The sequence below is a fragment of the Neolamprologus brichardi genome, chromosome 20 (genome assembly GCF_056152115.1).
Source record: "Neolamprologus brichardi isolate AB-2024 chromosome 20, ASM5615211v1, whole genome shotgun sequence".
Taxonomy (NCBI): domain Eukaryota; kingdom Metazoa; phylum Chordata; class Actinopteri; order Cichliformes; family Cichlidae; genus Neolamprologus; species Neolamprologus brichardi.
In genome coordinates, this window is record NC_142123.1 from 18656279 (window position 1) to 18683426 (window position 27148).

General features: G+C 40.3%; 1 protein-coding gene across 1 annotated transcript; it reads left to right on the plus strand.

Moving 5' to 3' along the window:
• Positions 1-853: 853 nt before the first annotated feature.
• plod1a (procollagen-lysine, 2-oxoglutarate 5-dioxygenase 1a) lies at positions 854-27144 on the plus strand. Its single transcript, XM_006804296.3, has 19 exons — positions 854-1252; positions 2244-2335; positions 2608-2741; positions 4562-4725; positions 6216-6328; positions 7231-7294; positions 12900-12997; positions 14157-14258; positions 14394-14525; positions 16475-16596; positions 16769-16873; positions 17029-17154; positions 18571-18706; positions 18805-18918; positions 20683-20748; positions 21018-21122; positions 22396-22542; positions 25268-25393; positions 25731-27144. The coding sequence occupies exons 1-19, from the start codon at positions 1162-1164 to the stop codon at positions 25884-25886; spliced, it is 2193 nt and encodes a 730-aa protein (XP_006804359.2). The 5' UTR covers positions 854-1161; the 3' UTR covers positions 25887-27144.
• Positions 27145-27148: the final 4 nt, after the last annotated feature.

Genomic DNA, 27148 nt, shown 5'->3' on the forward strand with positions numbered 1-27148 from the left:
GCACAATGACCCCAAACACACCTCCAGGCTGTGTCACGGCTGTTTGACCAACAAGGAGAGTGATGGAGTGCTGTTGGAAAACCATTTCAGGTGATGACCTCACGAAGCTCATCGAGAGAATGCCAAGAATGTGCAAAGCAGTAATTAAAACAAAGGGCAGCTATATCAAACCATCTGAGATATAAAACATGAAGGAAGGATTAATGAGGGATTAATCTCCATCTCATATGTTTCCTCCATCAGGTTAGGGATAGGAATTAATAAGGATTCAACATCACTTATCAATTCAATTTCCTGTTGATTATCTTAGCACTTCTCACTGGGTTCTCGTTGGCTGCACTTTGAGAGTGGCCACCATTGTTAAACAGCATACCAAAGACATGCAGATGAATTGCATGTTCTGGGTCAAATGTTTGTACATGTTGGAGGTTACTCAAAAACGTCATTAGTACCGTTTTTTCTACCTCTGATAACCTCTAGCTGGACTTTAATGAATGCAATAACACTTTTTAACGTCAATTAAATTAACCACTAACTAACAAAGAACTCGTATACCAGTATTTGCAAATATATCGGATGTCAATACCACATTAGATATACCTCTGTCTAAACTCTTCATTTGGGTTCTAATGTTAGGTTTATGATTACTTTGGATAATGTGATTGGCACTGATGTTTAACATTTCCTTTCTTTCTTTTCATGGTCAAGTTATTGTGAAAGCTTTAATTTGACAAACTGAGTTTACCCATAGTCTTTGTAAGAAACTTATATACAACCACCGGTTCAGGCTACGTGCAGATACTCATGTCTGCGGAACAGCAGGATCCCCATGTGCACAGTTCTCTCCTGCCCACTGTGGAAGTAGGCGTTTGCTTGCGATTTTAACAAGTGGGCTACTATGTTATAAAAGAGCCCGGATGGCAAATCTTTACACAGATGCCAAACTGCTGTTTTACTACTGTTATTGTTCTACTGTAACTGCTGTATAGACAAATACACGGTTTGTGTGCACACACTGAGAAACTGCGAGGAGGAGAGAGAAAAGGCAAAGTAGGGAAAAACAAGAAGAGAAGGCTGAACTGGCAGATCCAACACAGCCGTAGTTGACGTTCGCTAACGGGACCAGTCCGGTTCAAAAACAGGGACGTTAACCTGGCAAAAATGAGACTTTCATCTTTGCTGTTATTTTCAGGTATCGTTGGCTGCGCGCTTTCCGTTCTGGTAAACTCCGAAGTAGAGGGAATTCCTGAAGGTAAGTCTGGAATGCTGGCAGAGATAACGCTGTGTCCGCACCCTACGGTGTTGGTGGTGCAGTTTGTAGCAAATGTGTAACGAGACGAGTTGGGCCAGTTAAGCTCGACACAGGGAGACTTAGTTCATTTGATAACTGGCTGAAAAAAAGCTGTGCTGGAACCACGCGTGTCACAGCAATATGTGAGAAAGAGTTGAAGCCGAACTACAGACAAAACAAGACGGCGGCGACAAATTATCTGACTGCATCTTTATGAAAAGCCCGGATCCTTGGATCAGTGTTAGTCTGTTAGAAAAACCGAGATTTCCCCACTTTGTCTCGTTGTGCTTGATGCATGTCGAAAAGTTGTTTTTCAGTTTTCCAAAATAAAAATCACTGTTAATAAAACACGGAGTTTATTAACGTTTCGTCGGCGCTTTCCAATTCAAAGCAAACTGTAGTCGCTCCGGGCTGAGGAGGGCTGCCATGCCGCTGACGTGGACGATGCTCCTTTGAACTGCTGTAATCATTGCCTCTAACATTCACGTTAGCCTGTGGGAAGCCTATATTATCAATAGTTGCAGGGGATGCGGACTTGATTCTGTGATACACCCACAAAGAATAAACATATAAGTTTAGAGACTTTTTTTCAAGCTTAATTCATAGCGACATTAACCCTGAGCAGTTCACTGTTACATCGTAACCATAACCATCTTAAAGCCTTTATCACAGCCTGTGCAAGAAACGTATTTGCTCCTCTGTAGAAATGTAACTACATGTCGACATAATCGCACAAGTATAGCTCTGCATTAAAGCTCTGTGTTTAAGTGCAAATATGCGAGCATCAAAATGCCATCATAGTACTAATACAGCGCCTCTTCTTTCTGCTAGGTTATTGTACACTATAGTTTACAGTCATACATGCGTTACATAAATACTCTTTATGGTGGTACTGTAAAGTTTTGTCACGCTTAAGTCATTCTAAATTCCTCTGTCATGCTCTGGTTTCCAGACAAACTTCTAGTTGTGACTGTTGCGACCAAAGAGACTGATGGCTACAGGCGTTTCCTGAGGACAGCGAAACACTTTAACTATACTGTCAAGGTAAAAACTTCTGGGGCAAAGTTTTTGAAAAAGTTTTTTCATGCTCTGTAGACGTGAGGCCTCACAGTCTCTTTAAAACAAGTCCTTGCTGTGTGCTTTAAGGAGTTTTATCTAAACACAAAAAATGGTCCTTTTCAGTGGATTTCAGTCATACTAATATGTGTTGATAATATAAAGCAGAAAATAAGGAATGACATAACCTTAATGGCTGTATTATTAAAGGATGATACATTAAAATCTTTAAACTAAAAGATGAGGTGTATGTTTTTAAGGTTCTGGGCCGAGATCAGAAATGGAAGGGAGGTGACTACATGTCAGCCCCAGGAGGAGGCCAGAAAGTACGACTTCTTAAAGAAGGTCTGAAGGAGATGAAGGATGATGACCAAATAATCCTTTTTATTGACAGGTAGAGTGTCTATCTGGATACCTATGCCACTATAATACTGTGTTAGTTATTCAGCCACTGGTTCAGTTTCATTTCATGTTACATGAATCTGCCTTGTTCTGCCTTTTGTCAGCACACGAAATATAGTAATGTGTAGTTTGTAATTTTACAGCTTGATGACAAATTAAGAAAGAACTGTATTAGTAGGTGAGAAACATACTCTGTTTGGAAGCTTTTCAGCACTGTGGTGCTCTGCAGGCTGCAGTTAACATCCAGTCATTCTGTGTGGCATTGTGTGTGTAAACTCTAAGCAGGTTGATTCTGATGTATCAAAACGATAAGAAGAAAAGAGCTCAGTGACTGTGACATGACGGTTCACTTTGTGTTTCAGTAGGAACAGTGACTAGAAACACATCTGCATTTAGACATATTGGAAGAACATCAGTCCACAAGCGCTTTGAGTGCTCAGAAGAGTAGAAAAGCGCTATATAAGAACCAGTCCATTTACCATTTACCATTTACATGGTTAGAACAACAGCAAATATTTGATGAGCGTGATATTCAGCATTGATACGTAAGGAAAACATAGGAGCACTAAATATTAGTGCATGATGTAATCAGGCTGTAAGTATGAATAGTCAACAGTTAAAGTGATTGATATTGAACAGCTGCACTGCATTAAACTCTCTTTGTAAAGATGAATGCACATTTGTGACTTCATCATTTGAATAGTTGTGTACAACATGAGTATAGAAGTAAAATTAACAGTAACAGTATTTTGTCTAAGTCCGCCATTGTAGAAATCCATTTCACCGAACACATCTACTGCGCTGCAGTAGATGTGTTTTAGCTGACCTGCAGATCTTTGTGGTTTTACAGAACTGAATTCAGCCATATGTAAGCAGATGTTTCACGAGCTATCTTGGCTGATTGTCTCCCTCTACACTGACAGCACAATGTTTATGCTGGACAGTCTGAAGCTGCTGTGAAGGTGGACTTCAGTGAATGAATCTAAGCATCATCACATAAAGTTCATATTATGTAACCCGACACTGACCATGAACACCGCAGCTGCTGTGCACCCGTCCCGTACAGTGCTTTACTTAGAATCCATTGTATGACTCTAAGCTAACCTGTTTATCCTGCACTAAAGAGCAGATTCAGTAGCACAAAGGTCAAAGGCTACACCTCAGTTTGTCTTGCAGGAAGCCTAAAAAATAAGAAAAAATCAAAAGGTCACATATACAAAAGCCAGTATCTGATGTAAAAATGAGGACTTACATGTAAACCTAAAATTTCCAGTATATTAAATACCACTGAGCAGTCTTTAGCTTATAATAGCCACTTATTTAAAATACATTAGCAGTTCTTAACTGTTTCTGCTGTTTCTCGAGTCTTTTAAGGTAGCATGCTTTGAATTGAGTAACAAGCTCCACTTTTAGCAGTTTATTTGCCGCGTTACGATGTTATGAGTCAGTATACTAAATTCAGAAGATATTACTGTTTCAGTGTTTATGCATATTTAATTTAAATGACATGTTTTTGAAGCACATTTGATGCACTTTAGCTGTACATGGCAGCTAAAGGAAAAGTCCTGACATTTTGTAAAGTTGTAAAATTCTTTATGGTGAAGCATGTAATTATAGTGAAATCAAGAAAGTGTGTGTTGTTTTTGTTGCAGTTCCTTTTCTGGTAGTAAACATAGTCACAGGCAAATTAACTCTGGCTGGTATCATATAATAACAACGCCTTCATTTGTTTTAACTGTGTCACTGGCTTCACATAGTGCTGAGCTGCACTGTGTACTAACGTTTTCTGTTTTCACTCCCTTCATGACTTAGCTACGATGTGGTTTTCGCCTCGGGTCCCAAAGAGCTGCTCAAGAAGTTCCAGCAGGCCAAGCACAGGGTTGTGTTCTCCTCTGAGACCCTCATCTGGCCAGACAGACATCTGGAGGACAAATATCCCCACGTCAGGGAGGGCAACAGGTTCCTGGGCTCAGGGGGTATGTTTACCAGTCTTGTTGTTTCTTGTACTGCTGAGAAAAGTAATATTGCTGTGTAATTTCTGTCTGTTTGTTTTTACCTAACATGAAGCATTTATTCTGAGAAAAAACAATATTTTTATGTCATATTTTTTTATTAGAGACACCTGCGTCACAGTGTAGCCATGTGTGGAGGGTCACGTAATTTTAGGATGCAGGACACAGCACACAAAGGATTTTTCAAAAAGGGAGCTCTTTAATAGCTAATCCAAAGTGAATCATTGTTCAAGGGAAAAATCCAAAACACAAGAAATTAGAAAACAACAAAACACAGAAAAGTTACAAAGAACAGTGCATACAATGCCAGAGTGGACAAAGCAACTACAGTTCATACTGTACAGTACTGCTGTATGTAGCCACACTGAGGGCTGGTGAAATACTGGAGGCCAGCTCGGCAATGAGATAAATCTAAAGATAATAAACGCAGGTGAAAACAATCGGGGAAGTCACACAGCAGGGACAGGAGACATCACAGAACAGCCTTCACAGTAAAACAGGCACATTTATAACATCCTGAATACCAACTCCCACTACCTCTCACTACAGAACAAGGAAACACAAAAAGACCAACGCACAGACACAGAATGGAGACAGTTTCAACAGATTTTGTAATATGTGTGTAATATATGGGATGGAAATCTATTGGAATTTAGCAATTCCAATTCCATTGTTGATGTCACTTGTCCATTCAGTTCCTTACCAATTATCTTATTGATTCTCTACATAATAGCTCTCTAACCTCGAGTACTAGAAGGTAAACTCAGCAGAAAGCGTTTATTAATAAAAATCAACCCAGAGACTGAAGTAGCTCACTAACATACGTTAACAGATCCAAATCCAAATGCAGTGCTGCACTGCACTTAATGTTGTTTTAGTACTTTATTAATCAGTACTTTCTTAACATTGTTTCAGCATTTGCATGCTTAGTCAACTGGTGCCATGTAAGCAATTATAAAAATGTAAATTATAAAAAATAAAACATTTTCAGATGGTATTGAATGTTAAGCTGCTGCTGTATCTCTCACATCCAGCAGGAAAACCTGGAAGGTAAATGAACTGGTTCCTCTGTAGTGCTTTTCTACTCAACCTCAGCACTCAAAGCTCTTTATACAACATGCGTCATTCACCCAATCATAGAAACACTACTCCCCACTTGTGTAAATAAGCAGGTTAAAAGGGTCACTCACCTTCTGGGCTTAAGAAGTACCAGAAAAGAAATCCTTAAAATGTGAGGCTCACAGGTTGCTGATAGATGAGATAGGGCAGATGGTTTTATAGTAGGTTGTTAGTCAGCACTGCACTGGTGACATAAACCTGGTAGAGCTCATTAGACATGCTCCTCGAAACAGACACCTTCACTTTCCCTCACTGTGTCTACATGAAGGTCATGAACAAATGTATACTTCTAATATATGTGATCATTTCCTGTCTCATTTCTCGTCTCCTCACAGGTTTCATTGGCTATCTTCCCAACATCAAAGAGCTCGTTACTAATTGGACAGGAGACGACGGTGACAGTGATCAGCTGTTTTTCACCAAGATTTACACTGATCAATCAAAAAGAGTAAGACTTGTTCCACTGCTGTAACTTTATGAAATTCCACAATTTTTTCATGAATGCCCCTACAGCACTGTAATTACATGAAGTGATGTTTATAACATCTCCTGCTAACTGAAATTCAGCACTTTCTGTCCACATGGTTCGAATTACAGGTCTTTTAGCTCATTGGACATTTTCCTGGTTCGTGTTAGGCTTTTAATTTGAAACATGTACCAGGGACTTTTTGATGGTAATGATGAACAATACACAAAACAATAGTGCTGAAAATACATCGTTTTCATGTTGAATGCAGCATAATTCAGGGCAGTAGTATTCTGATGTTAGCTATCATGTGAAAGCAGGTAAATATACGCTGCTCGGTGTTAAATGTCAACACTTCACCGAGTTCTTTTGATTCCTCGGAGGCATCCGATGGAAGACAACACACTGCTCAGTAGACAATTTAGCACTTTATTTCTCTTTCACATTACTTCTAGAAGGGAGATGCGTCCTGCATGACACATTGCCGTGGATCTCCAAATGGTGGTGTGCCCCTAACAGTTTTATTACAGAAGCTCTCTCACTCTACTCTAAACAACAGTGTCTCACTAACTTTCCACTAGAGATGGTCCTCTCTTATCTACATTTTCCCAGGCAAGCGTGAGTGAGAGTCTGCAGCTTTCTACTCCCCAAGGACACATGGTCTCATGCCTTTATTTTCAGGGATGTGTCCACTTAATACTACACTATATAACTTTATAACACTTATTAATAAAAAAGCATAGCATTATTGAGGCACTAAAAAATTATTTATTCCCAACATCGGCCTGAAGAAGCAGCCACAGTTTGTTTGTTCCTGTAGAAGTTTTCATCTTATTGGATACATGTAACATAATAGATCAAAAGAATATATTTCTATGTTTCAGAAATCTATAAATATCACCCTGGACAACAAATGCAGACTCTTTCAGAACCTTCATGGAGCACTTGGTGAGTGCAATTTTGTTTTCTTTGACCAGCAGGCCAAGGTTGTTGATAACACATGTAACGCTGCCCAGCATCTTCTCCTGCTCTTGTTTACCATGCACATTATAACTAAAAATGATAAACAACAGAAAATAAATCAGAAAAATCAGAAATCAGAGACACTTTACTTATCCCAAAGGGTCATTTAAGATACAACAGAGCAGCATGACATTGAAGATAAGGACAGGGCATAAACAGGCAATAAGAATGAGAGCGTTGGGTTCATGTCGAAGTGATGGAAACAAGTCTGAAAATCACAAAAATGAGGAAAAGGAAAAGAAAAGAAAATATACTGAGTAGATGGCGAAAAGCAACAACGAAAAGAGCATTGAAGTTAGAAAACAGTAACAGAGTAACAACTTTAACAACCTTTTCACGTTTGGCTTCATAACTCAAAAAGACCTTTTAAGGAACTTATTGAATTGTAGCATTTTCACTTTGACCTACGGATACATAGATGAGGTGATATTTTTGGATAATAACTTAGAAATTCATACACTGATGATGAAGTGGTGATTGTTTTAATACCCCAAAGGTGAAGGGTATCATTATGGTTTGCCAAAGTAATTTTTGTGGCATTATTTCCTTTGCTGAAATGAACAATCATTGGCTACCTTAGCAAGGTGCATAAAAAACAAAACGATATCAGCAGCTGTGGTATGGTGACCCAACTATACACTTCATTTAGATGTTACATTTATTTCCTCTGTTGACAGGTCTGTAGTCACATTGTAAAGTCTCAGGAGGAGTGCTCCATTTACTTTTAATGCATCACCAAAATGTACAAAGATCATTGTAAGAATGAGAGAGTTAAAGTGTCTTTACAGGAATAACAGTTATACTGTTTACAGAACAGTTGTCTAGTTGGTGGCAGGTAGTTTTTTGTGTGTAACTGAACAAGTCTAGTAGGGAACACATGTCACAAGGTTTGGCAGGCAAGGCAATATAAGGAAGTCCCTCTCTGGTATTGTGTGGGATCAATTCACGTTTATTTATACAGCACCAAATAACAACAGTCGCTCTCAAGGCGCTTTACAGTGTAAGGTAGAGCCTACAATAATACATACAGAGAAAAAACCCAATAACAATATGACCCCCTATGAGCAAGCACTGGTCCAGCCCTAACTATATGCTTTAGCAAAAAGGAAAGTTTGAAGCCTAATCTTAAAAGTAGAGATAGTGTCTGTCTCCTGAATCCAATCTGGAAGCTGGTTCCACAGAAGAGGGGCCTGAAAACTGAAGGCTCTACCTCCCATTCTACTTTTAAATACTCTAGGAACAACAAGTAAGCCTGCAGTACGAGAGCGAAGTGCTCTAATAGGGTGATATGGTACTACAAGGTCATTAAGATAAGATGGGGATTATTTAAGACCTTGTATGTGAGGAGCAGGAGTTTCAATTCTGGATTTAACAGGAAGCCAATGAAGGGAAGCCAATACAGGAGAAATCTGCTCTCTCTTTCTAATCCCTGTCAGTACTCTTGCTGCAGCATTTTGGATTAACTGAAGGCTTTTCAGGGAGTTTTTAGGACTTCCTGATAATAATGAATTACAGTAGTCCAGCCTGGAAGTAATAAATGCATGAACTAGTTTTTCAGCGTCACTCTGAGACAGGATATTTCTAATTTTAGAGATGTTGCACAAATGGAAGAAAGCAGTCTTACATATTTGTTTAATATGTGCATTGAAGGACATATCCTGGTCAAAAATGACTCCAAGGTTCCTCACAATGTTACTGGAGGCCAAGGTAATGCCATCCAGAGTAAGAATCTGGTTAGATACCATATTTCTAAGATTTTCCCCAGAGGTATAGTCGTTTTGGGGGGTTGGGCTATTATCAGCAACCATTTTTGCTAATAGCTAAGTGTTAAGGTATGGACTCGGTTTCTTTCACTGTTTGCAGAAAGCTCAGGTATATGATGTCTATAGCTGGATATCTACATTTTACTTGGTTCAAGCAGATTGTAATGTTGGTCTGGTGAGGAAGGAGCGTCTCGTAGGTCCCGCGGGCATTTGGCATGGAGGTTAGCCGGACAAGTCGGAGCCTAGGCAGGACCTTTATTTGATTAAGATCATACAAGCCAAGTCTCCACAGCTCTATGCTATCCGTACATACATGTGCCGGGGGTTAGATAGTTGCCTGCACCAGCCCATTACAATGGGAAGGTCTCTCTAAAACACATGAGTGGAGAGCAGCATGCTCGACTGTAATGGCTGCACTCACACTAGGAGACTCTCCAACTACTACAATAATGGGAAGACACCCCATAGCGGTGCTATGTCATAATAATGGTTGTTACAAGATGTAGGCCTTGAAAAGCTCTCACTGGAGCTCCAGTGGTTGCAATGCTCCTATATTGGTCCCCACGTCTACTTCTGTGACTCCAGTTCTTGCATATTTTCATTGTCGAGGAGTGGTTCTTATTGCTTTTTTGCTCAACTGTAGAGGACAATCAGCAGTACCTTCATCGTTTCTTTGTAGATGAGGGTGCATCCCACCATTCTAGGATAAGTATGGTGCCATGGTGAGGACACCTTCTGTTGGTCTTTTGAGGAGTTATCTTGATGACGTGTCACTATGAGAAGGCTACACAACCTTTATCCAGGTGTGGATAAGTTGCGTAGCACAGGTTAGAGCAGAACAAAAAATGTTATCCATGACACGCAGGTCATCTTTTCTGTATGAAGTATAAAATGACTTGGTTACATTGGTCTGACAGTAACAACGTGTGAGTGTGTTTTTGATAAAAGTTGACGTCACTGACATCAACATTGCAGTCCATTTTAGGGCTATTTCTGGGCAGTGTTTAGCCAGTTTTTATCCTAACTAGTTCTAGATTGCAGATGATATGGACAGTGGGGTTTCTGGTCAATTCACAGTTTGGTCATTACCTGCCAGTGAAATTACTTCCTCTCTCTGGCATTTCACAGAGCATCAGAACTGATGCTTGTGAAATGCCATCTCTGCTGCATCCTTCTGGAACAGAGATAAAGTCGACTTTTCTACAAGGCCACACTTCTGCTAGCTTGAGAAGATATCTACACATATGTGTCACACTTGGACATGTGAATGAATAGACCCCACAGTTACCAGCTGATATGGAGTGTGGATAAAAATGTTGCCAGTTGATTTGGTAGATTTTTACACCAGGTATCCTCCCTGACACAATCTTTTAGGGATTTATGTTTCCTCACGCACCCAAGTCAGGGATCTTCTGCTTGATACTCAAAGACCTTAATCACTACACTATGGAGCCACTTGCCCTGAAAGACAAAAATAGTCCACAGTAATCACATTTCCCTGTATGGCATTTGCTTATTATAAATAACATGGAATCCAGACAACAGGGGGTAAGTGTGGGTGAACTGTGGGGCAAACCCATACTTATCCCAGTCTTTTGGTTGCCCATAGCCAACTGTGATGGGGGCCCCGTGAAGTAAAACTACTCCTAAACTATTAAAGGACAAAACTGCTATGGGCCCTTTTTCTTTGCCACACAGCCCATTGTGGGCTCACCGGGCATGTTTGCTGGGATTATTTCTTGGTCTAGTCTAGATTTAAATTGAATTACTGATATAACACCTTTTCTATTTTCATGAGACACAGGATATTGAGGGATCATTGGAAAGTCTGTATTTTACTTTAATAGTATCTGTACAGGCTCAGCAGATCTGATCTGACTAACATCACTAGACACAGAGCCGTACTGATGTAAGAAGAGTGGAAACTATCGTGCCATAAAGCTCCTTTGTGAACTGACTCTGATCTAACAGTGTGTTGTCCTGGCTGGTTTCAGTAAGTTTGCCATTCAAAGTATATAACAATGTCTCTGTCACCCTCAGAGGATGGTATGTGTGTGTTCCTCAAGCTAAGGTACTCTCAGGTACTGAGCAGTATCTTAGCTGTTCCTAAGACTGTGCTCTCCCATGGATAGAGACCTTGGATGTTGTAACTGGAATCTGCTGGAGCCACTCTTCCAGTTTTGTGTTTAGAAGCTAAGGGGAGAATTCCAGTGTGGTACTGTGTGGATGAGTTTTTGAAAACACGTTCAAATCTTTAAGGTGTTTATATCATACCTAGAAAATTAAATATCTATGAGGCTTTTAATCATTTCCTCTCATTCATAATCAGCTGTACCATCAGCTGTATTCTCCACCAAATATTATAAATTCTTATTTATACTGATGAGCCAAAGAGAGGTTTAGAGTAAGTGGGGTTGGTTTACACCCAACTAATATATAGGACAATATATAGATCTCTCCAAAACTAAGATTTTACAAATTTGTTATAAAAATGCTATTAATATTATATTTGTCAAAGGATACTGATATGAACTCAAAGCGTTTGCAGCTTTAAAGTTGATTGATTTATTCCATGCTGCTGTAACTTCAGCTCTGAAGACAAACAGCAGACGACCTGATAGGAATGAAAGAAAACACACAGACTAAATGCACACAGGAGGCGATCAGGGGAAGTGGAAACACCCGGGGAAACAGCTGACTAGAATGAACATAATGACGCCACGGAGGAAGTGAAACTAAACACAATGAACATGGTAAATGGCCTGTATTTGTATAGCGCTTTACTAGTCCCTAAGGACCCCAAAGCACTTTACATATCCAGTCATCCACCCATTCACACACACATTCACACACTGGTGATGGCAAGCTACATTGTAGCCACAGCCACCCTGGGGCGCACTGACAGAGGCGGGGCTGCCGGACACTGGTGCCACCGGGCCCTCTGACCACTACCAGTAGGCAACGGGTGAAGTGTCTTGCCCAAGGACACAACAACCAAGACTGTCCAAGCCGGGACTCGAACCGGCAACTTTCCGATTACAAGGCGAACTCCCAACTCTTGAGCCACGATCGCTCATGGGACACCAGACCTCTTCAAAATAAAACAGGAAGCATAATGAGACGCAGACATGACACAAGCTTGACAACATAGGACACGCAGACATGAAAGACATGACAGACTAAGACGCGAATTTACCATGGTGGACTGACGAGGGACGCAAACACCACAAAAACTTACAGGGGATGAAAAAGGGACTGGAGATGAGACATGGACATAACTAAACACGATGACCGGGGGAAAGCACACGTGACAGAAGGAATGGGTCACAGGGGGAAAAACACGTAAACAAGAAGAGGAAACAGGAGACAAAGATGTTACTGAAACACATGAAGGGCGAGGGAGACAGGGGGTGAGGACACACCTGATAAACAAAGAACTAACATGGCGACCTCGGCAAAATAGAAGGATCTTTAGATAACTAAATGAGACTAAAACATAAACAATGAATATCAACATACAAGAAAACACAAAACACTGGGTCACATGACCTAGGACCATGACATACTGTCAGCAGTAACAGTATTGTGTATGTTTTGTGGTAGCTAGGTCTTACAGTAGTTAACTTGTTCTTCTGTTCTTCTCTGTCTATCTGATCTATTTATCTTCAGTGTTCTCTTGAAACATTTAAAATGTAAATGTGTAGTTTTGATATTTCAAATCTTAAAAACAAGTCTGATAGTTGTTTTACATCTGTTTATGTTTCCAGATGATGTGGTGCTGAAGTTTGAAGATAGTCAAGTACGAGTCAGAAATGTGTTGTATGATACTCTGCCTGTCATCGTCCATGGGAACGGACCAACAAAGGTACCGACTTATCTGTTCCATGTTATTAAGCTGTAGTCACATCACACAGTTTTTAATGGAAACAATAAAACCTGCTCGAAAGGTTTGAGTTTGTATTCTCTCAGCAGTTTTCTCAGCTGAAAACTGAAGGCTCTGCCTCCCATTCTACTTTTAAATACTCTAGGAACAACTAGTAAGCCTGCAGTGTGAGAGCGAAGTGCTCTAATAGGGTAATATAGCAACAAACTATTTCTCCAGGCTAAATGATGATCCTCTAAATTTGTGACACGCCATTTCCTCTCCAGATTACGAGCCATCTGCTTTAGGCTACGTGTTTGAGAATTATACCACGGGGTCAGGTACTTCTGATTTGAGGCCTTAGTTTTCACCGGAGCTAAAGTATCCAGAGTCGTACGTAGTGAGGAGGTGAAATTATTAACAAGATGATCGACCTCTGTTGGAGTAGCGTTCAGGTAGCTGCTCTGCTCTGTGTTGGTACAGAGCATTGACGATAATAACAGTGGGTGGATTATATTCTTAAACTTAGTTACAGCGCTTTCAGAAAGACATCTACTGTGATAAAGTCCACTCTACACAATCAATTATTGTAAATGTAAATGTTATCAGGAAATGATCAGACAGGAGAGGGTTTTCAGGAAACACTGTTAAATGTTCAGTTTCTATGCCATATGTTAAAACAAGATCTAGTGTGATTAAAGTGGTGGGTGGGTTCTTTTACATTTTGACAGAAGCCAACTGAGTCTAACAACAGATTAAATGCCATGTTGAGTCTGACATGTTTAGTACCTGCCTATAAGGCCCGGGTGGACGATGAATAACAACAAATAAAACCGTTTTTTTAGTTTGCCTTCTTGGGTGGACTGGGTTAAGTATCAGGCTTTCAAATGAACTGAAACTGTTCAACAGGTTGATTAATAAGTTGGGTTGGACGATTGCTACCATCCCCACCTCAGCCTGTGCTTTACTGATTCTGATACATAATATAACTCAGGGGTCGTTCCGTAATCTAATGATAATCTACCTATATGTCTGAGATTCTGAAAACCTGTTACTCTCATCTCTCAATCTCATCTAGTACAACTAAGAGATTACCAGTGTTAGACTATTAGATATGAGATTGATATAAAATTAACTACAAGAGCACACGACTGTTTTCCAGCTCCAGATCAACTACCTGGGGAACTACATCCCCAACACATGGACATTTGAGTCTGGGTGCACAGTGTGTCATGAGGATCTTCGGTCACTCACAGCTCTTCAGGTCTGTTTACATTTCCTAACAAACTGTATCCATATTATTTCCCAAAGCTACCTTTGATGCCTGATAAAAATGGCACAAAGCCTCATCCTGGTAGAACATGACACTTATTTTTTGTTTAATGTGTGTTTCTAACAGGAAAATGAATACCCTCTGGTAGTGATTGGCATCTTCATTCAGCAGCCCACTCCATTTGTTACAGTGTTCTTCGAACGGCTGCTGAAGCTCCAGCATCCCAAGAACAAGATCAAACTCTTCATTTTTAACAAGGTAACTACATTTTCCTGACACTCAGCAAAAATATGTCTGATGTAGTCTGACACAAATTAGCATCACACCAGAATACCTCACTAAGATGTCAATACGCTGGCTAAATGAAATACTGTGGAGTTTATTTCATAAAGCTGCTACTTCTATATATATGTACACACACACACACACACACACACACACACCAGGTGCTAGTATAAAGTAAAGAAGGATCATTATGTGCTTCACAGCTACTCCAGCAGTCTGTGAATAGAAACTTGCTTTGTGGGACTGTAGTTTTATTATCAGACAACGCCTTTCAGGTTATTTTACAGAGAAACCCAAAAGTAATGTAACGAGTAGTGTAACAAATTACCTTCTCCTTGGAGTTATTAAGTAATGTACTGTAATGTACATATTACAAACAAAATGTGTTGTGTGTAATATGTGAAATACACTACTTGCGTTGAATAACGACACCAACACTGATCACAACGAAGAAAGGAAAAACCTCAACAAACACGCACAAACATTTGACCGCACAGCGTGCAAGTATTTGCATTAATGTAATGCTGTTGATGTGTTGCTTAGCGACGGTGGTGACTCTCAAAGCAGAGCCAGTGACAGTCGATAAGTGATATCGATAATGGAATCAGAATGGTTACAGTATCTACTCTTATCACAGCTGCATGACGGGCACTACACCTTCTTACTTTGATGTTTTTGAGGACTTCTCTTCACATGAAGGTTTATAAGGACATTTTCAGTCCTTCTAAAAATTATTAACCTGCTGGATTTAACGTGACTTAGTAGGTAATGAACAGATTGATTTAGGCAATTTTAACAAAAGATGGGTTCATGATTTTCTCTGTGACAAAGTCCATGAAACTAGGAGAATCGTTTGTTAGACTGCTGTGTCTGGAACCCAGCAGTGTGTTCAGCCACAGAGAGTTGGAGGGAATCAAGTTCTTGTGATTTGTACACAGTGTCCTCAATGTCCAGGCAGCAGTTATCCTTTGGCGCCTCCCCACCTTTGCCAAATGGGTTAACCTTTATGCCCTCCTCGGACATTTCTGTACATTCTTTTCAACTTTTTTTTTGATTTGGCAAACATTTAGGTGGTGTTATAGCCTGTGACATTTTTGCAGGAAATCTTTTGTCAAATCTTTGAAATCGAGTGTCTTTTACTCTTACATGTAATGTGTACGCTATTGATGCATTTTCACACTCTTTAGACACCTCAAGCAGTTTTGCAGAGCCTCGCTGGCTTCCTGCTTCCACCTCCTTGCAGACTTGGTGGCAACAGGAAGTCTTTAAACAGCAGGAACATACTGAGGTGCTAACTGGACAAGAGTGTGGTCTGATCCACTGAGTGGGAGGAGGTTTATTGTCCCGTGTTTTTCAGTCCACATATTACTGCAAAGTGGGCAGACTGGAGTCCAGACTGGTGTGATTAAACCAGTGATGGTGATTAAAGCCTCTGCGTGTTTATGCAGTAGGTCAGCAACAGTCATGTGTATGATGTCAAATGCTGCTGTACCATTGGCTAATGAAGATCATTTGGTCTTCTGCTTTTTGATTGGCTGACCTGCTCCCTCCACCCCCAACCACCGCGCTCCTCATCACTGCCTACAAGCTCGAGTTTTACCACACATCACAGTCGAAGTGCAGATTGTGGATTTGTGACTTGAGAGGATGCAGTCGAGCACTTTTATTCAGATTTGTGGTTATAAGAAGTAAACAAATAAATAAATATGAGCAAAATTTGAATTACAAGTTTGCAGTTCTAGTATATTTGTGAAAACATCAATCTATGCATTTTTTCTGTAACCGTAAATTTAAAACACAAGCGTGTAAAAAACGTACAGGTTTCTACACATTCTCATTTTTTATTCTACATTTTGCAACATATTTATCTTCACAGCAGTCTTCCTGCTCTGCATATCTTTGTGTTTTCCTCTTCCCTCCAGGAAGCTCATCATCAGCGTCAGGTCCGATCTTTCCTGAAGGATTATGGAAGCCTGTATGAGAACGTCACAGTCATCGAACCTGAAGAAGAGATGGATGGAGCTGCCTCTAGGAACCTAGGCCTGTGAGTGCTGTCCAACCAGAACGTGACACATTTTTATTTTAAAATGTTTATCAACTGAGTTGCAGAAGATGACGTGTACTCTTCATTATACAGTATTAAGGTCAATAACAGATTGCTCTTTAAATTCTATTATAATATATGTGCTAATCTATCAGTGTGTTTTCTTCTTCAGCGATCTGTGCCGGAGGGACCAGGACTGTGACTATTTCTTCAGTTTGGACATTGAAGTGGTCTTAAAGAACAAGGATACACTCAAAATTCTGATTGAACAAAACCTGTAAGGAAATGTTTTTATACTGAGTCATTCGCTGATGTGTTGGCAGTAGTCACAGTCACATTTAACTTCTTTAGCTCTAGTGTTTTTATGTGAGTTGAGTATATGTCTAGATGAAGAAATGTAACACATAGCACTTCTTGAATGGCCTCCTGTAGTCCTATTGTAGCACCAATGATAACTCGAGCTGGTCGGCTGTGGAGCAACTTTTGGGGAGCCCTCAGTGGAGACGGCTACTACGCCAGGTCTGAGGACTATGTGGACATTGTACAAGGACGGAGAGTGTAAGTTGCTTATTCGCTTCCTAAAAACTGTCAGCATTTAGAATTTTTTTGCATTCCTCATTTTTGACCATAAAAGGCTGATGGGGGTATTGTCGTTACCGGTGGTTGGTACAGATACCCAAATCTGTGCCTGCAATAACTAGTGTATCTAGGTGTATCTAGGAAAACTCTCAGACAAGTTTGAATCCTGGTGACCTAAAGGTCAAGGTCAAAGGTCAAGTTTCCAGAAAATCCTGGGAATACAATAACTCAAGAAGGAATTGGGATTTTCAAACTGGTGCTATATGTTCATCTTTTAAAAATTCGAATGAGTTTGATTCTCAGCAACCTTAGCCCCAATGTTCATAAGTGTGTGTGAGCACAGGAGCTGGATGAGAATTTAAAATAAATCGAGAGTTTAGGAGAGGTGAGAGTGGTGAGAGGCAGACCTGTCTTAATAAAGTTAGTGATAAAGCGATGGTAGAAGTTGTCAAATGGCAGGAACTGCTGCGGCTGTTTGTAAGTACAACCCACCTGGACCTTGGGTAGATCCACCTTCACTTGATCCTTCAGAATAATAAAGCTCTGGGATGAAAGTGTGTCATCATGGAGTTCACACTCTGTGATAGCGCAGTTCAGCAGGAACCGGAGAACAGCAACAAAAACTTTAAAACATCAATGTCTTTGAGAATAAAGCAGAAATTTCAAGATTGATGTCTAAATGCAATTTTGAGAAAAAGGTTGAACTGTGGAAATATGGAGATGTATCTATAAAATGCTTTGACTGACAGCATCTGGGTTAGGGTTAGATGGGGATGGGGATGGGAGAAGTGGTGGAGAAGGCAGATGAGAAAGATTAGAAAGAAAAAACTAGAAAGACATAATAAAAATATAATTGTAAGATTTTTAAATGGTCAAATATTATTTGAAACAGATACTGGTGAGTTTAAAAATTGAAATAACTTATAACAAATACTATGTATACGATGCAGGAGAGGTATAAAAAGATTCTCCTTCTGTCCTTGATGATTGACAGCTGAGTGTAAGCAAGGTAGGCAGTGATCATGTTTATGTAAGCAATGTAGGAGTGATTGGACGTGATCGCCACAGGTTATCACGTCCAACATGGTGGACAGCTCTACAGTGATGTGTGCATGACGTCACGTGCAGAGCCTTAGTGTATCGTGTTCTTTGCCTCTGAGACGTTACATTCTCTTTTTTCGTTTGTTTCACGTGTCACGTTCAACGTACATCACCAGCTAACAGTCAGCTTGCATCAGTAATGACATTTTGTTCAACTCACCACAAAAAAAGCACTGCAGGCCTGACAAAAAGTGCCTGTAGGGTGGGCTTGTTAAATAATGACCAACAGACATTTGTAGCAGCTAAGACTTCATTGGAACATTTGTTGGTACGTCAATTATCTGTTGTTTTTAGGGGCGTCTGGAATGTGCCATATGTGTCCAATGTGTACCTGGTGAAAGGTGGCCTCCTCCGTAGAGAGCTGAAAGACTACGAGCTGTTCAGCTCCTCGGACCCTGACATGGCTTTCTGCCACAGCATACGCAACAAGGTCAGTAAGAGAAACAGGAAACTGTTTTTTTTACCTAAAGAAACATTCAAGTGAAAAACTGTCCACAGTAGTGACTGACCTGTTGTTTTTGCTCTCAGGGAATCTTCATGTATGTAACCAACATGCACACATTTGGCCACATCCTGTCTACAGAAAATTACCAGACCGGTCATCTACACAATGATCTGTGGCAGATCTTTGAAAATCCAGTGGTGAGATAGTTGAAGAAACACCTGGAAACATTTCTAGCTGTTGTAGTGTTTGTGGCAGGCAGAATGGTTATTGCGGTGGCAGAAATGAAGTTGGTGGAATTAAGCTGCTATGTACGATATAAAAGCTGTTTTAATTTTATAGTGATGTATAAATGTTAGCTACAAAATCAAAACATTCATATAAGTATACAGTATCTCACCACTCAGACACTATGTGTTATATAGGCTCAGTAAAGGATCCCTGTGTTTATATAAAATAAGAATCACAAATATAAAACGAGACAAAATGGAAAAACAAAGCAAAGGAATAAAACAGTGTAACATATGAAGAGTGTTTAAATAATCAATGTAGTTTGTGTGAATGTATAGACAGTGGGTTTTTAGGTTGGGTTTAAAGAAACACCGCTTGCTATTTTTTACTAGGACACCAAATGATGATATATATCTGCGAGAGAACGTCCACAGTTCCTCCTTGAGGAAACCTTTGACAAACGTAATCTAAGATATGTCGGTCTAGCTCAAAATTTCAGGGGAATAGTTGCCATATCTCAGTTTCACCAGTGTATTTTTGCCATGCCACCAAACATGCTAACGTTTCAGTTTTATGACCTTCATCAGAGCATGACAACATGCAGGTCATATCATGTATGTACTGCAATATGGCAGGTTTAAAAAGTCACATGGTAATCCACATCCTGGTCTCATATCGGTTTTCCTAATCATTAGATGGATGACAGATGAACACTTCATTGATCCCAAAGGGAAACTGCTGTGTTACAGTTACAGGAAATAATAAATAAACAACAAAGATAGTAAGATGCCTGGTAAGGGCCTCTTATACTATGAGATACAAAATGTAAAAGTAAAAATGAAGTTAGCTACAAACAGTAGACGTAAGACAAACATTGTGCAGGAAACAAGTGCAAACTGGATTCATAAATCATGTGTACATGAAGGTATAATACAAAATATGTTTGGGATCTTAAGTCTGACAGGTGTGTTGTCTCACTCTGGTTTGTCTCACTCCCATTTCTTCCTGTTCCGTGTTGAAGCTCCACTTGGAACCTTGTTAAGATCCAGCCATGCAAAATATGAGTTTTCAAGTGGTCTTAAACTTTTGATCAGGACTGTATCATCTACAGTAAACATCCACTTAAATTGTTAAGTATTAAAATGCTTTGCCATGTATACTGTAAAATAAGAGCTATGCTTATTTCCTCCCTCTGTGCGCTTCTTCAGACACAGTGTCTTCAATCATCTTAGCTCCACACACATATTTGGAATATTTCTCAGAAAAATCCTGAAAAGAAAAATGAAATTTAAAAGTAATTATGTACAGAAAACTGTCTGAGAAAGTCTTTTGTAATGTTCACAGTGAAATTCAGTTTGTGTTTTTTGTGATGTGATGGTAGATAAGATATATTCACAGGTGTGCTAAACCAATCTTCTTCTTTTTTTTACAACATTATACGACTTCAGCACAAATGATCCATGAGAACATTGTAGATGTCGTTATAGGGGATTTCCATGTTACAAGTGCTGACATCAGCATAAAGTATCAAAGTTTTAGTATACATGTCAACATCGACATTACTGAAACAATCAGTCTAAACGTTTTTTAAAGTTACTGTCTAAGCTAAGCCACTGTCTGATCTTCATATGTAAAAGAAGGCGGTCTAGAAGAATTTCTGCGTCTACACGAAGGTTTGATGAGGACACGGTGTGATTTGCAATGAGCAAATCTGTATGTTATATTTATTTCAGGACTGGGAGGAGCGCTACATCCACGAGAACTATACCCGCATCATGAAGGACAAGCTGATTGAAAATGTAAGTTTAAACTCGAGCTGAGCTGGAGTCAGATTAACCTACTGAATGAGCTGTTGTGTTTAGAAGAGGCAAAAGCAAATACATTGAACTCCTATCAACTTCCAAGTTTCTTATAAATATTGTGGCACAGATAAGAAGTTAGCTCAATTACATCTGCCATAACCAGAGGAACTAACACCGTCCTCAGTTTGTAGGACCTTCCTTTAAGAGGCAGTTCTGTTACAAGCTGTTACTCGGTGCTTAATGCTGTTGTATCTTCTGCCTTCCAGCCTTGCCCAGATGTGTACTGGTTCCCAGTCTTCTCCACTGTTGCTTGTAACCACATGATTGAAGAAATGGAGCATTATGGAAAGTGGTCAGGAGGGGGCAATGTGGTGAGGCATCTTGTTATTAACATTAATCATGTAGTCATGATTATCGATAATAACATGTCAGTCATGTAATAAGACGACATCACTGAGCTCCAGTGTTCCTTATATTCAGTCTTTGTTTGCATTATTTGTCACAAGTTCATGTCATTTGCATCTTCCAGCTACACACCCAACTCTGATAACGTCGGGACAGCTGCTCGTGTAAAAAAATAAAAAGTGAATGTTGTGATTTTCAAATTTCCGAAACTCATATTTGTATTCAAATAGAACAAAGAAAACATATCAAACGCTTATAAAATGTGCCATTTTAAGAAACATACTAGCTCATATTTAATTTGATGACAGCAACATCTCTCTAAAGGTAAAGACAGCCACTGTGTAGATTCCCTCTTCTTTAACAACAGTCTGTATTTCACTCGCTGAACCCACGTCCTCATTTTAGGTTTTTTAGTAGATAAAGGCTTAATCAAGAATTGAGCTGCTGTTTGGTGAAGGCCTCGATGGGGCCTGATGGCGGCTCCCGGGCCTGGCAGATCCCCTTGTACTAATGAGAAGTGAAAGAATTAAAAAGGGGAGGGACGGCTTGTAGACCTGGGGGGTAAGACCTGGAAGGGGCGTGTTTGGAGGTGTGGCCCTGCTGCTGAAATTGAGATCATTTATCTCCAATTAAAACTGAGAGTAGTTTTCATTTATGTTGAACAACATCCTGGGAGAGGAGTGTTGTTCCATTCTCGTCTGATATAGGATTCTTGCTCCTCCACAGCTCTGGGTCTTCATCGTCATATTGCTTCATAAATGTTTTCATTTGAGGAAAAGTTAGGCCTGAAGTTCAGCACGTGAACTCTACCAAGCTATGGTATTCTAACAGATGCAGTATGCGGTTTAGAATAGTCTCGTTTTGATCCGAGCATATGTTGTTGTAAAGCAATAACAGCAAGCAAGCTGTAGCTTCCATCGACACCGATGCACCTCAGTACCATCAGAGACACGGGCTTTTGAAACGAGCGCGGATAAAAAGCCAAACGGTCTCTTTTCACTTCAGACCAGAGCAGCATCCATGTTTTCTTCTGCAGTCTATTTTAAAGCTGCTTGGCCCAGAGAGAGAGACCTGAACCTATTCTGTTGTGAATAAAATGTGGTTTTAAAATGTGGAGATTCAAATCACTGTATTCTGTTTGTATTCACACTGTACAGGCTCCCAACCTTTCTGGAATCTGGTCCTGAATACCTCCTGTACTTTAACTATATACCTGAAACAAGTTTCTTATTTTTCCAGGATAGCCGAATCACTGGTGGCTATGAGAATGTCCCCACCATCGACATCCATATGATTCAAATCAACTTTGAAAAAGAATGGCAGAAATTCTTAGTGGAGTATGTGGTACCAATCACAGAAAAAATGTTCCCTGGATACTACACCAAGGTAAGACCATCACTACACACACTTGTGAAATGTTTCAGAGAAAATTCAAGAATCTCCTTCCATGTGAGATCTGTGAAGGATGTTCTCAGCTTTACTGAAGAAGCACACTGTGAACACATTCTCAGCTCATTTACGTCACCTGCTCTTCACATTTTGGTGTCGTATGCACTGATTCATTTTTTTTAAAATCTTTAGTACACACATATACCTGAGTGTTTGTAGAAACAGGAAGAAATTTCAAGCAATGGCACATGAATACTTCTTTAAGACACTCCAGCTAGGCCGGCTACACCCCACAGCTTACATATAAAACAGCTGACAGACATGAAACCTGTGATCATTTGGTGTGCATGTGTGTACTTTGTGTGGTACCGTGAGTGTGCAGTTCAGTGTGTGGTGACAGTGTGTGTCCGTTTACCTTTGTGGTGAGAGCCTTTCTCAGTAGCCTGGCAGGATTTCTGTTACGACCTTTCTGTGTCTCACGTGTCAGCCGGCGAGTGAGAGTTCTCCAGCCTGCAGGACCAGCTTCCCACCTGGCTTACTCAATGAATCAATCTCTATTGGCAGACTTCATGTCCATAAAAACAAGACAGTAACACACACACAACCCCCCCCCCAAAAAAAAAAAACCCCACAAGGTATAAGCCTTAAAAAAAAAATATATATATATATATATATAGATAGATAGATAGATAGATATAGATATATATTAAGCATTTGTAAAAATATAAAACCATAATATACATAAAACACAATTACTTAAAAGAAATCAATAAATACACAAACACTTCAACCAGTGCTTTCTCAGACTGGATGAGTAACGGGAACCACTCACTGTCGGATCTGTGAGTGCTAAAATTATACTTTTACTCGAACCATCCAGTCGTTCTCTAAAATTGAACATTAACTTTCTTAAAAGTGCTTTAAAAGTCCAAACACCCACAGCTACAAACATCTGGCTGGCACTACCCCTTCTAGGTATCCTGCAAAGGATTCTCATCGCATCATTATATGCAACATGCAGCTTCTGCATGCTACATTGTTTGTAGGATGACCACAAGGGGGCAGTATATAGCGGTGTGCAATACGCTTTTAATAAAGCCACTTTAACTAGAAGTGAAAAAAAGCTGTTTGACAAAAAATTGTCCCCGATTGTCCAAATTGTCCGCACTGTAATGCTGTCTCCATAATGCTGCAATGTTATCTGCCCCAGAAACACCTTCAACAGTTGATGGTAGAGATGGTTTAAAGTTATAAAGAGCTTTCACCTCTTTCCAAAAATCTGCCATATTACTACACAGCATTTTCCTGGCCAAAGAATCTGCTCTCAGCATTTGCTCAGTTTTAGTTATAAAGCGAACAACATACTTATATCTGGCATTCGCACATTGTTTCTGTTCAAATTCTGGGCCTTGTTTAGGTCTTCCAGCCATGTCCCAACATTTATAAGCTATGCGAGCTTCATCATGGTACATGGATACATGTTCTTTCCAGCCAGGTCTGATGTTAGGTTTCTTATGCTTATATTGTTTATCAAGCAGTGTGCCACTTTCATACAGAGCAGTCACTATATCATCATACATGGAGCAGAGTAAATGTTTATGCACAGCATTCTTACAGTTGACATCCTTGCACAAAATAGCTTCTTTGGGCAAAGAAATGTTGTTCAGATGTATATCGGTATTACTATGATAAGCTAAGAAATCATCTTCACTAAATGCTGACCAGTCTAATTTTACACTGGTAGCAATATTAGCAATAATATTTCCAGTTGTTGCTGGCATTTGTTCCACATTCACAGTAAAACCAAAAGGTATATGGTCTGACACAGTTACCTCATACCTAATAGACATGTTTGCTAAAGCTGCATGTCCATCAGCTGTACAGCCAAAGCTCCGGCTCCCTGCCTTCCGCGCGGGCCGCCTTTACTTCGACTCCCCCACCGCTCCTCTGCGTGTTTCGAAGCGGTCCCCGACCCCCGAGCATTCAGAGTAACAGGCTCAGCCGGCACCTGAGACCTACACTCAAGAGCAGTCACACGTTGGTCGACCTCCACAGCATTGGTCATAACCTGCTCGCAGACATCCGCCTGTAGTTTAACTACATGTTTTAAAGCACCCACCTCAGCACACACCCAGTCATCCACCCATTTGCACACACATTCACACACTGGTGGAGGCAAGCTACAGTTGTAGCCACATCTGCCCTGGGGCAGGCTGACAGATCGAGGCTGCCATATCGCGCCATCGGCCCTTCTGGCCAACACCAGTAGGCGGTAGGTGAAGTGCCTTGCCCAAGGACACAACGACTGAGACTGTCCGAGCCGGGGCTCGAACCGGCAACCTTCCGATTACAAGGCGAACTCCCAACTCTTGAGCCACGATCAACAAAATCAGCCGTTAAATGTTATGAACTTGTTGAGTAAAGGGATAACAGGATAACAGCCGACCTCTCATTGTTTCTGTGCTGCTATCCTGTGTGTGTATTACTGACCAGCATGTCTTATCATCAGTGTGTTACACTCCAGTCGATTTAGTGTAGTGGGACAGAAACCTGACCCCTCTCATGCCACATCATGACAGCTACACATTCTGTTCCATCTCTGGAGGCGAATGCTGGACCAAGAACCAGGATTCTGCTTTTATTCAATAAACTGGAGTGTATCTGTGTACAGGGGGCTACAGGCAAACGTTTGCATGATTCTTTTCCTTCTGTGTGTTTGCAGGCTCACTTCGAATTGGCCTTTGTAGTTAGATATAAGCCAGATGAGCAACCCTCCTTAAGGCCGCACCATGATGCCTCCACATTCACTGTAAACATTGCACTCAACCAAGTAGACCTTGATTACCAGGTGAGTGTCAAGTGCTCCATTTCCACCTACGTTTCAGTTAACATGTATTTTAGTTTTATTCACACAGATACCGAATCATTACAAATTCATTCTTTTGATCACAGAATGAAATAAACCCATTCATCATGCAAACATTAAAAGACAAACAGCTGGTTTACCAGCAGCCCAAATCTGAATGTTGATTGTCCTCTTCAGTTTGTGGCAATGAGGCATAGAAAAAAAAGGCTTTTGTATCATTTCTGTTCATGAAGAACTCAGGAAGTTGTTGAAGGGTTGTTAATGATCATAAAACTGCCACAGCCATCAGCTGTTGATATGTACTGTTTCTTGGCTGCAGGGTGGTGGATGCAGGTTCCTCCGCTATGACTGCTCCATTCAGGCTCCTCGTAAAGGCTGGGCCCTTCTGCACCCGGGCCGCCTCACTCACTACCACGAAGGTCTGCCCACCACCTCTGGTGTCCGCTACATCGCAGTGTCCTTTGTGGATCCGTGAGCTCACAAAAATGGCTGAACTTGACCAAGCGGGACACATACTGACCACATGGTCCAGCATCATTCTCTGCATTATCTGATTTAAAGCAGAATTGTTTTTGTTATAATCAACTCATTTCCTTTAATCTGATATGGCTTCTGTCACACTCACACGGTGATGAACTATTAGCTGCATTAGACAAACTTTTCTGTAGTGAAACATGAAACACACACAATTTAATCACCACTTAAGATGAGAACTGTTTATTTAAAGTGATATTTTGCCCATGAGTATTTTTCAGCAGCAGTCTGCAGGTGTTACCCATCATATGCTCATTTGTATTCAGGCCAGTAACCATCAAAGGTGTAATTTGAATAATTGTTGACTGGCTCACTGAGGTTTGAAAGGCCTAAGTTATCTATTTGTTCATAGGTTTTGTCATAATTAAGCATTTCTGGAAGGTGCACTACTTCTTGTCAGGTTTTTGAACAGCTTCAAAGGGATATTTAAGAAACCAATAGGTGATGTAACAGCTCACACACTTCTCATGTGAAAGGAGGAAGTGAGGTTGTGGGAAAGCGTGCACATAAAGACGTCACACATCAAGAAAACACATCAGGAGATGACTTTTTTAAATACATTTTATAATATGTTCATTTTGACTTTAGAATACTTGCAGTGCTGAAATCACCAAGAGCTTTCCCCTCACAGAATGGCAGCATCTGTTGCTGGAGAAGCTGTGTGTCATTCAGCATTCATGGTGCTGGATGGACGGACAGCTGGATGCTTAATTGGTTTATTTTGTATTTCTTTGATCTCAGTTCTGTTTTTTTAAAGAGGTAACGCTGCAAAAACTAACGTGGGTCAGGCATAGGAAGCCTGTAAATGCTTGGACCCATTAGTTTTGTTGGGCCATCCAGATGGCAGCTTGTGTAGTAACACAAGTCATGTCTTCAGCTGAACTTCATTACAGGCAGCTTACCTTTGATTTGTAAAAATAAGTTGTTTTGCTTGATTTTACTTCAGCAAATATCTCTTTACTGTAGCTAAAGCAGCTTTATTCAGACACTCCAAAGCCTGTTTTGTACTGTATTAGATAAAAGCCACACTGAGAAGTTTCATATTGGAATCACAGCTCACTTTTATTCTTGAAACTGATGTTCATGAGCTTAAATTTGTAGGACAGTGAGGTTCAGTCTCACTGAATGGTCTGACCCAAAACCATCAAGTTCTGTGTATAAACATATTTAAGAATAATGATGATTAAAAGTCTCAGCAGTGCT

Coding starts and splice junctions, on each gene's coding strand:
- plod1a (XM_006804296.3), top strand. CDS start 1,162: ATGAGACTTTCATCTTTGCTGTTATTTTCAGGTATCGTTGGCTGCGCG. Junction 16,597..16,768: donor GCCTCTAGGAACCTAGGCCT/GTGAGTGCTGTC, acceptor TTTCTTCTTCAG/CGATCTGTGCCGGAGGGACC. Junction 22,543..25,267: donor TCCCTGGATACTACACCAAG/GTAAGACCATCA, acceptor GTGTGTTTGCAG/GCTCACTTCGAATTGGCCTT.